Raw genomic sequence first — 12,627 nt, 5'->3', positions numbered from 1 at the left:
AAGAAGCCACTAATTAAATACAATCCTATTGAAGATTAAGACTAGACTATGTTTGTCAAGAAAAGATTGTCTAAAAGATTTCAAATCAACTTAAACTCATCTTCATGTCTCCTACTCTTATTCACATTTACTAAAATATAAAATAAAATTTGTAGGATTTTAGGGAAGTTCAAAATGAAAGAAAGAAGAAGCATATTTACAATTATCATCTTAGTATGAAGGGATATGTTGGTCTTAAGGAAGAGATAGTAAATTAATGGTAGTTTCTTGTTTTCCTTTTTTTTTTTTATGCATAAATTGATGGACTCATTGCAATACATTCTAAACTTTGAATAGATGGTGGCAACTAGCTATACAAAAATTATTGATAAAAGCTTATTATGCAAGAAAGCAATGGAAAAAAAATGACACTTATGATGAAGTTGTCATACCCGTGGTGAAGAAAAATTGTAAGTGTACATTTTGTAACATATATTTCATTTATTTTAATACCTTATTTATATTAATCAATATGCAATTGAAGTTAATAACATCATTTGTGTTTTAGGACAAGATGTTGGAAGAGTCACAGGAGTGTGGTCAGAGTCTTAGTGGCAATAATGAAATACTTGCAAAAGCATTGGGCACTCCCGAATATAGTGGTCATGTACAGGGTAAAGTAAAGCATCATGCACCACAACAATATTTCAATTATATGGTGGATCATGATATGTGGGAATTTCTAAAAGAATCTAAAGAGTGGCAATCTTAGTTTGAGGCAAATATTTTAACCCTTCTCAGATGATGCCTACTACACCTCAACTTGATGTTAGCAACTCTAACATTAAGCAAAAACAAATTGTCCTCCTACTTGAAGTGATTAATCAACCTAAACACCAAGTTGATGACCCTTATGGCCATTCTTACTACTCATCCCATCTAGGTTTTTTTTTTATTTTGTTTTCTTTTCAATTTTCATAGTTCCTTGGTAATAAGCATAATTTATTTTATCTAGGACACGAATTATATATGCAACCAAATGCTTTGTTTTATAGGGTTTAAAGAATTTAAGAAACAAAGGAATAAAAAAAAACAAATTTAAGATCTATGGTCGAGAACCTCATTAAATATCAAGAACTTTGCTACACTAGTTAGACTACTACTCAAGGAAAGAAAGGTACATGCTGTAGACATCACAAAGGATATTTTTTTTGTGTTGTCTCACTATGGTTTAATTTCTCACTATAATCACATTAGGAGAGTTGCAATATTAATTGCATTAAAATATTAACTTCTTTTAACTATATGTGAAATTAAATTAGGCACTTCCATAAAAATGGTTGATGCTAAGATAGTGGAACAATTTGTTTTCATAATTTTGGCTTTGTTTCCAAAGTTGGAACGGGGGAAGCAAGCAAGGAAAATAGGTCAAGGGTTATTGCTAATCTACTAATGAATGCAAATCATGATTACTTTATTTTTATTCCATGTAACCTAGGGCAAGTTATTGAACATAAATAAGTTATGTATGTAAACTTACCAAATATCAATAGATATATAATTAAACTTTCATAAAATTTTGTAGTTATCATTGCATTTTGGTGGCATTGGACATAAGGACACATTGCAATATCAATATTCTAATGATCTTAAGGATTGAGTTAATACAGTTTTTCCCTCAATATTAGAGTATGAAGTATAATAGGTAACAAATATTATTTTCTCATAATGAGTGCAATAATGTGTATGGTTACACATTAGATAGGATTTACGGTGAATCATAATATAAGATTATCAAATAATCATGATTCACCAAGTTATTATATTACATGAACTCTCAACTTTGAGAGAATATTAAACTTATGCTAAAATTAACAAAAGACTTTAGCCTATGGGTGAAACCCTAATCTGATCATACATCTTTATGGATTGAGTCACTATTGATAGAGGTTAGTGGCAACAAGTATTCTTAATAGAAGTACGATGATATCTCATGTGATTGAGATAGTGTATTCCTATTGATGATCTAAAAGACATGCGATCATGAAATATGTGACCGTAGTAATTTCTTTAGTAGAATTTGGACATGGGTTCATAGTGAAGCAATCAAAGCAATGTGCTAAAGTAAAAGCTATCTAGGGTGCACTTAATTGATGAAAATGAGAAATGCGCACTTTATTGACCGGGAACATGCGCTGTGTTATTGTGTGAAAAAATGCACACATAGGATTGTTGGAATGCATTGGCTTATTGATAAATGATAACACAATTATGGTTGTTGAGATGCAATTTGTGAGAGTTGCGTAAGATGGCATATTGGGGCACGTTTCCTTCTCAACTCACTTGAAGGGTGCGCCATTGTTGGAGTGCCTAAAGGAGGTGTGCAATCTGAGCGAAGTCCCTTTAGAACATAATGTGAAGCACTCAATGTAAGTTAGGCTCCCTAAGTACGTAATCTAGACCATCACTTAAAGGTGCGCAATCTAAGTGTGCAATATGGATTGATACTCCCAAGGTGTGCCATCTACAAAGGGTTCTCCCTAGGGTGTTATTGGAAAATACAATTTAATAGAATTTACTTAGGTGATATTTGATTTTGTATACTTAAATAAAAATAAAACTTAATTTAACTTAATTCTAAATATAATTTAATAGAATTAAACATTAAGTTGTTTGTTTTTTTATTATTCTATTTCGGTTAAATATTAAATATTAATAAGTTGGGGTCGTGTTGAGGTTGTGTTTTAATTGTTTTAAAAAGTTATTTTTAACATTTAGTAATAAACTAAATTTTCTTATTCAATTAAAAAACTCTTGAAAATAAAAAATAAGTAAAAAAAAATTAAAAACAAATGATGAAAAAAACAAACACCACCTAACTATCACTTTTCATTACAACTAGCCCAACGGTTGATTGTACGGTCATACTTCATATGTTTATATTGCACATGGATTGGAATCAATGATGAAAATGTTAATTTTAACGAATATATCAATAATTTGATTTTATAGATATATCGGAATATATCGAAAAATATCATTAAATATTTTGACATAAAATATCTATATAATAAAAATTAATCAAAATTCATGAAAATATTAGAAAACTTATAAAAAGAAATATAAGAAATAATAATACATATATTATAATTGAGATATGAAAAAAATTAATATATAAATAATATAATTTATTACATTTTATAATAATAATAATAATAATAATGATAATAATAATAATAATCATAATAATAGGTGATATTTGAAAATACATTTAATACTAAAATTATAATTTATTAATTTTAAAAATAACTTTAATACTAAAATAATAATTTATCTACTTCATAATATATGTATAATTATTATATTTGTATTTAATTCATAATTTTTGTGTTTTCAATAATAAGTTAAATGAAATTTGAAAATAAATAATTAAAATTAATGTATTTATTAAAACTTTATTTTAATATTTTATTTTTGAAAATACATAAAAAATTTAGGTTTGAAATAAAATATATAAAATGTTGGTCTTATTATTAAGTAAAGGCATTTTGGCCTAGCGGTGCAAGGGTTAGCCTTTTACCCTGAAGACCATTCGAACCACTAAGGCAACATTTTGTTCATTTGACCACTTTTCTAGCATTGACCTTTGCTTTGATTTGTAGCTTCTACACATGCTTTGATCTATCAAAATATTGGGAAAAAAAATCAGAAAATCCTGATAAATCCAAAATATCTGTTGTGGATATAGTGTCAAGATTCATCCATATACCCGAAAAATCGAGGATCGGGGATCCACCGATAATAATAAAAAATAAAATAAAATAAAAAAATTAAGGATTGAAGATATATCCAGATTTTTTAAACTTTGGTTGGAATGGCATCAATCATAGGTAATATTATCATCTTTATTCTGTTGGCTTTCCAACCAAATATGATCGTGGCTGTACGGAGAGCGTGAGAAATAAAGTATTTGATTAATTGCGAGGGTTGAGTCTCCACTCAAGCCATAAGCACCCTGTAGCCAGCAGACTCAGCACACATTCGGAAGAAACGTTGAACCTAGAAGGCACCAAAAAATAAAAATGAAAAGGCCCACCCAAAGGAATGATTGGAATGCGAGAAAATGATAGGCATGTGCACATCCAAACAATCATGCACGCCAGCCAAGCAGGCATGGCCGCATGGGCCTAGCTATCATGTACTCACACCAATACAATAATTCGAGCAACGAGGGCGGACTACCTCCGGACGAGGGTTTCATTCTTCGTATCAACAGACACAAAGGCAATATCGGGACGAGGATTACATCGGAACCGCTATAAAACATCCCTTGCATGCACCATCCTCCAGAGAGGCAGAGACAACATAAAGGTTGATAGTGGCAGTCTTCCCACATATATGGCTAAAGAAAACATGATAGATATATATATGAAGGACCATCTCTCATGCTTCAAGCACAATGGGTCTGGAAGAGCTGGAGGGAGAAATGGTTTGCTCATATTGGTATCCTATTGAAAAAACTAGTGAGCGTGACGCGAATGGACCGTTTCTTGCTTCCTTTTGTTTCTTCCTTCTTTAAAGCTCCATCTGCTATTATTATGGTTTGTAACTATCAGGAATGCATGTGGTCCTTTTAGGCATACGACAATGTCTCGAGTCCCCTCTCTCATCTACACCTGGACAAAGGCCGGACCGACCTATGCAGCCCTAGTTGATCTACAGCTGCTGATTCCGCACCCATTAATCTGTCCTACACTTCAGGACTGAAGACAATTGACAGATCAAATAGTTGAGTAATAATGTGATTGACCACGCGACTATCCGTAATAGGAAAATCCCTGATGGAGTTTTTAGGTACACCGCCCATAGACTAAAGCCTCCATGGTCTGACACATTCTTCTTTATCAGAACAGTATTATTATTGACCATTTTCAGTCTTTCAAAAGACTTCAGACTCACGTTTGTTTTGACACTTTCACCCAACTGAACAGTCACCATAATCTTCATCACAGTTATACAAGAGATACTACAACAGTCCCAAGGAAATGTTGCTGAGGACATTGAAACAAGCCTACCATACCATGACCACTGGCATTAAATTGACCAGATGATGTTGCCAGTTGAATCTTTTGAACAGCTAATCTGTATCATCAAAATCAACTAGACCTTAAGTTTGAATTGCATGTCTACTTAAACCTTTCTAATCCTATTCAACATGCGGAGAAAGATAGCCAATAGAATAGGAAAACAAAAACAAAACAAATGCTAAGAATCCAAGTTTTTCTTCAGAACTTCCCCAAAAGAACAGAAGCATGGTCTGCTTTTGCTTATGATGCCAATTCCCAACAAGAAGAAATTGGCAAAACAGTGGATGCCTCTCTAACACTAATTAAAGCAAGTAGTGTATTTCCAGATAGGCATATGTGGATAACGAAACTAGCTGCAGAGGGGCATGAGATTGCAAAGAAGAATTAAACATGGAAAAACCATCAAATACAAATATGCAGTATGATTGAAATGCATTTCATGATATCGATCTTACATGTGTGATCTGATGGCCAAAGAACAGTCATAAGTATCCAGAAATAAATAGAAAAGTAAATGAACCAAAGCGAGTCTCGACACCTGGCTGCTCTATCTCTACTGCAATCACCATCTGTTGACGTACAACCAAAATGGTCCACCAGCTGCCTGATACGTAGAAAGGAAGATTGTTACTGTAGCCATATCTCTTCTTCCTAAAAGCGAACTTTCATGAGATTTTTTGGAGATAAGATTCCCAGTACATAATTGCATTTGTCAGATTTGTTTTTGTTTTTTGGGTAGGAGGGGGGGTAAAGAAGCAAACAACCACTGTCGAGAACAGTCACTCTTCAACAACATTCACAAGTTCATATTCAACTAGGGAAAGATTGTTATCTTCCTTCACAGAGAAACTGGCAGGTTCAGTGACTTCCACACGACCCCACTTGTCCACAGCAAGCCTCATTGAGCCCTTGAACATGTCGATTTTTGCATTGCGGAGGACCACAGTGCTACCCTCTTTCATCAAGTCCACTAACCAAAAAAAAAACAAATACAGTAATGAGTAGTTGTATCCACTACAATTTTTCCCGTGAAGTCCAGATGCAACCATCACATTTCAAAAATCATGTTTGTAAACTTAGGTTGATAAATTTAATAAAAAACCAAGAATAAGTTACTGTTCACATTGGTCAATAGATAATAGAGATGCCACCACACAAATTCAGTAAAGATTCCTACTTGCTCAATGGATGCTAGTGAAGTATTTTCACTATATACAGCAAACAACAAATTAACCTTAGATCCATGCATCTGAACATCACATGTTAATAATAACAAAGGTTTCAACACAAGACAAACATTTCATTCTTTCTGGTATTCTTATCACTACGAAACCCAGACAATCCCTGACATTTTAAAAAAAAAATTGTATCAGAAAATATCTTTTTTCTCAGGCTTATAGCCCAGTTATGGAACAAAATGGGCTCACATAAAAGGTCTGAGCATTACTATTGCTTTCATTATTCAATGATGTTTCAATATTTTGTGAACACCCTCTTTTGATGCAAACCACCAAGTCGAACTGGAATATCACCTCAAATCCAACAATTGCTCCACTACCATTGCCCCACTATTGCAAGTACTGTCAATTCAACAACACTACACTACCAATGACAAACATCATTCTACCACCATCTTAAATCTCTTTCATTACCATTATCATTGTTATCACTTTCAGCATCTTGTAATCTCTACCACCAATCACCTAACAGTATGTAACCACCAACTCCACCTCAAGGAACCAAAACCATCACTACCTTTCTCCAACTGTTTTGACTCTTTATCACCACCACTGCACTTCTCTAACAAAATCTTTATTTTCCTATAAAAATAAAATAAATAAAAATCCTTGTCACCACCCTTTTTAACTACCTTAAACCACCACAGCACTTTCCTAATGAAAAATTCTTACTTGCTTAATACAAAAGAAACCAAAAAAGAAAGAAAGAAAAATGGAAAATTCAACACAGAGAGAGAGAGAGAGAGAGAGAGAAAATGAAAAATGAAAATTTTCTGTCACCACCACTACCATCCCTCCAGACACAACATTGGTTGCTGCTACCATCCTACTGTCACCACCTTGGTAACTAGCACCAGCAAACCACCAATTAGACAAACTTAATGCCTTCAACATCCCCATCACAACCTCTGGATGTCACCATATCCCACAATATGATGAGGACACACTCCACCACCACCCTAAACCTTCATCATTACTAATAATACCTATTTCAGCATCATGCACCACCATCAAGCCACAATATGTACTTTTAGCTGTTATCACGACTGAAATCACCAATTAACAGCAATTACATCCACTTTAACTACTCTATTATTATCATCATCAAACAAATAACTACAAAAGCAATTAACACCACTTTTACTGCTCAACTATCACCACTGACCGCATCATCAAAGCTGCTACCAAGACCTAGCTCCTTCAGTAACTACTTGCTACCACCAGAACTACCACAACCTTAAATGCCATCGAGACTACCAATATTTTATCACATTGGGCATGCTGTTTCCCAATCACCAAACCCATTATCTTTCACCACAACTCCTCCAATTTCAAGATCAGCTGCCATGTCTAATTTAACTTCAATACAATTTTGCTTCACATTTAGGGATGGGGATGGTTGTGGATGGGTGACCCCTGTCCCATTTATTTATATCAATTCCCATCCAAAAAAAAAAAAAAAGAAGGGCAGGTGTAGGAAATTTTCATACACCCTTATCCCATTTATTTATATGAATTCTCATCCTCATAAAAAAATAAATAAAAGACGAAGCCAGGCACAGACCTGCCCCACCCCATTTAAATTTTTTTTTCAATTTTGTACTTTTAAAATCTTAAATTGTATTAAAAATAAATAAAATTTATAAATTAGTAAAAATTATAACTATTTATAATTAATTTTTATGAGAAGTAATATTTTGTGTTTAAAAAAATGAAAAATGAGAAAAAACAACAACAACAACTAAAATAATTTTTATTTAATATTACATATAATCAATACAAGGCAAGGCGGGATAAAGTCCATTACCCAAACCCATTGTGGGTTTAAAAAAATCTCTCGAACTTGTCCTGAAAACGTTTATATTTATTCCTAACCTGTCCTATTAGGGGCAGACCGAGATAGGTACCCAAAAAAACCCGCTCCATTATTATCCCTATTCACAGCACATTTTATACCAGTAACTAGTGAGCAACTAATCTGGTCTCATTTCAGGAACCAAACAGGGAGCATCATTCCAAACACGAGGGTTTTAGTGAATTCCCCGACAATCCTAATATTTTGTCACATTGGACATTTTGTTTCCCAATCACCAAACTGGTTAGGTTTCACCACAATTCCTCCAATTTCAAGATTGGCTACCATTTCAAATTTAACTTCAATCCAAATTGACATCTCAGTACATTTGATACTGGTAACAAATCAGCAACTGATCTGGTCACATTCAAGGAACCAAACCAATGGCATCATCCCAACAGCAAGGTTTTTTTTTAGTGTATTTCCCTGCAATACCTGACAAAGACCCCAAAAGATTTGCCAACTAATTTATAGCCTGATAATTATATTCCAAACTCTCTGCTAACAGTTTTCTGACCAGCCCAAATCTGCAATAATTTCTTAATTAAAAAGTTCATTAAATTGAACAAGAGGACTTCATTCCCACCCTACATGAAATATAGAAATGCATACACATGGTGTTGACATTAAATTATTACAAATATGCACAATTTATCTTTTTAATGTGTACTTCTCAATACATCATTTTTCTTATTTAAATACTTCTATTATTTACAAGAAAAAGCCAAACATTAAAATTAAGAGGATGTTCATGGCAATTGAACAAAAGAGAATATATTATTAAAGAGGAAAGAACCTAAATCCAAATACATGCCAAAAAGGTTGTAAATGATAGAAAAGAATATGATTAGCTTGTGGCACTCTCAAAAAAGGATTTGTTAAACATATCTAATTGAGAGAACTAAATTATTAAACATGAACAAAATGGCAGGAAAAAGGGGCAAATATATCGCTTGTTTCTTTCTCTCTTGCTCATCCAAGCATCCAAAGTCATTAGGCACCACCCTATGATTCAGGATGCTAGTAAAGCTAGTCAAAGACAAGCGACCTGAATGTATAATCACCTAATTTCCATTTTCATACGGTTTAGACACAAAACAAGACATGTTTTACCTTCAGTCAACTGAATCAAGGAATCAATTTAGCATATATTTCATGAATTTAACAAATATACACACAGAGAGAAAAGAGTAAGACTAAATAGTCCAATGCAAAAAAGCCACTCTTCCTCATAATCAACACTACAAAATAACATTTTACCTCATAACCAGCAGTTCATGACAAGTCATACTAATCAACAGATTATGTTATTAAATAATAAAAAATAGTAAATATTAAATAATAAAAATAGATAAATAGATCCTGTCTTCACAGATTATATCATCCTAGATTTTGGATGGATGCTAAGGCAGGCCCCAAAAATTGAATTTATTTGACTCAGTTTTTCTTAAAATAGGTAAAAGAAAATAATAATAATTTTAAAAAATATATATATAAAAAAAATTAATAAAAATAATTTTTAAAATAAAAAAGAAAAAAGAAAAAGAAGGAACACAAATATGAAAACTATACTGATTTTCATAACGTCCTCTCATAGTCATAGTTATTAAGTGCACCTCAATTGTATCAAAATTCATAATAACTCATATTCATGTTTGTGGAAACAAACAGATTGCCACATAAATATGCTACTAAGATTTTTTAGACTAGTATAACACAATCAAGAATCCTGTTTGCAACTGGATTATGCTGTTCAGGTAGCTTAAAATGCCAAAAGTAAAGCCAGTGGACTCCAAATGAAATTACAAACTAGAAAATTCAAGACACTAAATGCATGAAAAATGAACCCTAAACTGAAAACATTTATACTATCCTTAGAAGAGAATTTCTGTGTTAGTAAAATGTCAAGGAAAAAGCCAAGCAAAATTTAATATAGCCCTCAACATAGAGTTGTGCATATTTAAAAAGTCATCTACCTTGATCATTCCTCGCTGTAAAAATAATCATTCCGGTCTCATCTCCTACCAAGCATTCTGCAATCCGCATTTGACGCACCTGAGGACCATCTGGACGACCCTTTTGCAGCACCATCTTAGAACTAACAACTTTTACCGTGAGAGTATGCCCACTAGTACCCGGGCGAAGCTGTTCAATCTTGGTGAACACAGGCTTCCTCAATCCAGATTTTGATTCAGCCATTTTCTAACACACCTTCAAGTAGCAGAGGAAGGAAACTCTTCACTGAACAAAAGGAACTAGAGAGAGAAAGTGCTATGAAAAATGAAGGATTCGATCACTCCGTTCGCTTAGTGAAAAACAGATGAAACTAAAAGGGAAAAAAATGGGTTCAACCTTGTACCCTCTGCTTCCTTAATTCCTAAAAACGAAAAGCTCAAATAAAGTGAGACAAAAAGTCGCACAATTTCTCATGTCTAAAATAATTAAACAAGTTAAGATTTTTTATTTTCCGACATTTCCTCGGAAAACAAACAGAGCATAAACAAATATGAAAGCAAATACTCGAAATGGCAAATCAGTTCTTGGAAGAGAGCATGGAAAGAACTCCAAATTCTTTCAATTCTCAGATCACTGAGACAACTGATGCATTAGATAATGCCTATCATATTACATTCAAAACCCTAACTCTTGATGAAACAATAAATAAACAAATAGAATGAGTATAAGACCCGATCCATGAAAATAAATGTCCTAAATGGAGGGAAAATAACAGAGATCGTGGAATTACCAGAGTTGCAGAGGCAAGGACCAAAGCAGATCAGATGAATGTGTTATCTCTGAATCGCGGCCGTCACAATCGAGTCTACTAGGGAGGGGTTTGTATGAATAGTGACCGTCCATCTTCGGTCGAGTCACGGCTGATCTCAACTGTACACGTCACAATCCCTGAATTGTTGTTTCAGGAGAGTTGTACACTGAGGTTGTCACCCGAGGGCAGTTTCATCACAAATGTACAATCCTTGCGACAAGCATAACAATTCGGGGATATTATCTAAAATTTTGATTGGCGTTTGGTCACGTTTTCTTATATTTGTTTTAAAATTTATTTTTAAGTTATCAAACAAAAATAAATATTTTAAAATTTTATAGAAATAAGGATATTTAATAAGTTGTTTTTAAAAATAAAAAATAAAAAATTATTTGGATTAGTTATTTTTAAAAATGATTTTTAAATTTTGATTTTATAAGAACATTATAAATTTAATTTATATAGTATTAATGAAATTTAATTCAAGTCTTATAAAAAATGAAATTATTTTTGTAATTGTAAATAAATTTAAAAAATAGTTTTTTAGTAAAACATGAATGGTAATATTATAATAAAATCATAAATTATATTTTTTTTATAAAAAAAAATATATATTATTTTGCTATATATTAAAAAAAATATCAATATTAACATTTCCATAAAAGTATAATTGATTTATTTTTAAAAAATATGAATAATAATAATAATAATTTTTAAATATATATATATATATATATATATATATATATATATATATTATTTTGCTATATATTAAAAAAATCAATATTAACATTTCCATAAAAGTATAATTGATTTATTTTTTTAAAATATGAATAATAATAATAATAATTTTTAAAAAAATTATTATTATTAATATTTTATTTAAAATGAATAACAAATAAGGTTTAACATTCTTATCAGGAAATAAATCAAATTTTTTATTACATGTATGCATTTAATGCATAATTACGAACATAATATTCTAAAATATTTTATTTAATATGCAATTAATTGAATAAATTTTTTAAATTCTAAGTTATTCTTAAAAATTAAAAGATGTATTAAGGATTTTAATGAAAAAAATTATTAAGTTAAAGAAAATTCATAAAAACACATGTAATTTAAAGGACATATTTGAAGATTTTTGGTATTTTAATGAATTATAGTAAGAAAAAAAATGATATCCTATTCAATTTTATTTTTTTTATAATTTTTTTAATTCTTTTATATTTGTTAAAAATTAATAAAAACAATTTTTATTTATTCTCTAAAAACTTTTCCCCAAAAAACAATGATAAAATAATTTTATAAATTTTTAAAAATAGTTTTTCATTTTTAAAAATAAAAAATTACTTTAAAATTACATAGTTAAACAAGCTTTGCAATGGTAGACGTCATAGTCACGAATCTAAGTATGACCTTCGATCACGATCAAGCCCGCACATAAACCATTGTAAATCTCAATTTTCACCTTGATCAATCATTAGGCACGCATTGGTGGAAGGTGCCTCCCCCTAAGGCCTTGGTGTCGTATCATTCCAGTCAAAAGCTAACAATAAATGTACATGACCTTAAACATCATACAAAAAAATTTAACTTGATCCTACGAGTGCTTAAATGATTTAAGATAAGCTGGATAAAATCTTAATCCCCAATTCAAATGAGATGATTGAAGTCTTGGTTCTAATAATAGATATTAAA

The 12,627-nt window shown here is 31.5% G+C and overlaps 1 protein-coding gene across 3 annotated transcripts; it reads right to left on the bottom strand.

The window, feature by feature from the left end:
- Nucleotides 1-5,473: 5,473 nt before the first annotated feature.
- LOC100265381 (uncharacterized protein At4g28440) lies at nt 5,474-11,139 on the bottom strand. Of its 3 annotated transcripts, none has more exons than XM_002266269.5 (3): nt 10,906-11,139; nt 10,136-10,536; nt 5,474-6,036 (listed from the first exon to the last, which is right to left on the bottom strand). In XM_002266269.5, exons 2-3 carry the CDS (start codon nt 10,356-10,358, stop codon nt 5,846-5,848), a joined length of 414 nt encoding a protein of 137 aa, XP_002266305.1. In that variant the 5' UTR covers nt 10,359-10,536; nt 10,906-11,139; the 3' UTR covers nt 5,474-5,845. The 3 variants fall into 3 exon arrangements, with proteins under 3 accessions (XP_002266305.1, XP_002266183.1, XP_010651184.1); XM_002266147.5 differs by having other exon boundaries at nt 10,136-10,370; XM_010652882.3 differs by having other exon boundaries at nt 10,136-10,414; nt 10,906-11,032.
- Between the last annotated feature and the right edge of the window lie 1,488 nt (nt 11,140-12,627).

The sequence above is a fragment of the Vitis vinifera genome, chromosome 1 (genome assembly GCF_030704535.1).
Source record: "Vitis vinifera cultivar Pinot Noir 40024 chromosome 1, ASM3070453v1".
In the NCBI taxonomy this organism is placed as follows: Eukaryota; Viridiplantae; Streptophyta; class Magnoliopsida; order Vitales; family Vitaceae; genus Vitis; species Vitis vinifera.
Note: the sequence above shows the minus strand (reverse complement) of the source record. Positions and strands in the feature narration are given on the sequence as shown.

What these genes read in the sequence shown, in the direction of transcription:
- LOC100265381 (XM_002266269.5), bottom strand. Translation starts at nt 10,358, where the DNA reads ATGGCTGAATCAAAATCTGGATTGAGGAAGCCTGTGTTCACCAAGATT. An exon ending in TACAGCGAGGAATGATCAAG is followed by an intron (nt 6,037 to 10,135) that starts GTAGATGACTTT and finishes TTTTTTGGTTAG; the next exon opens with TGGACTTGATGAAAGAGGGT.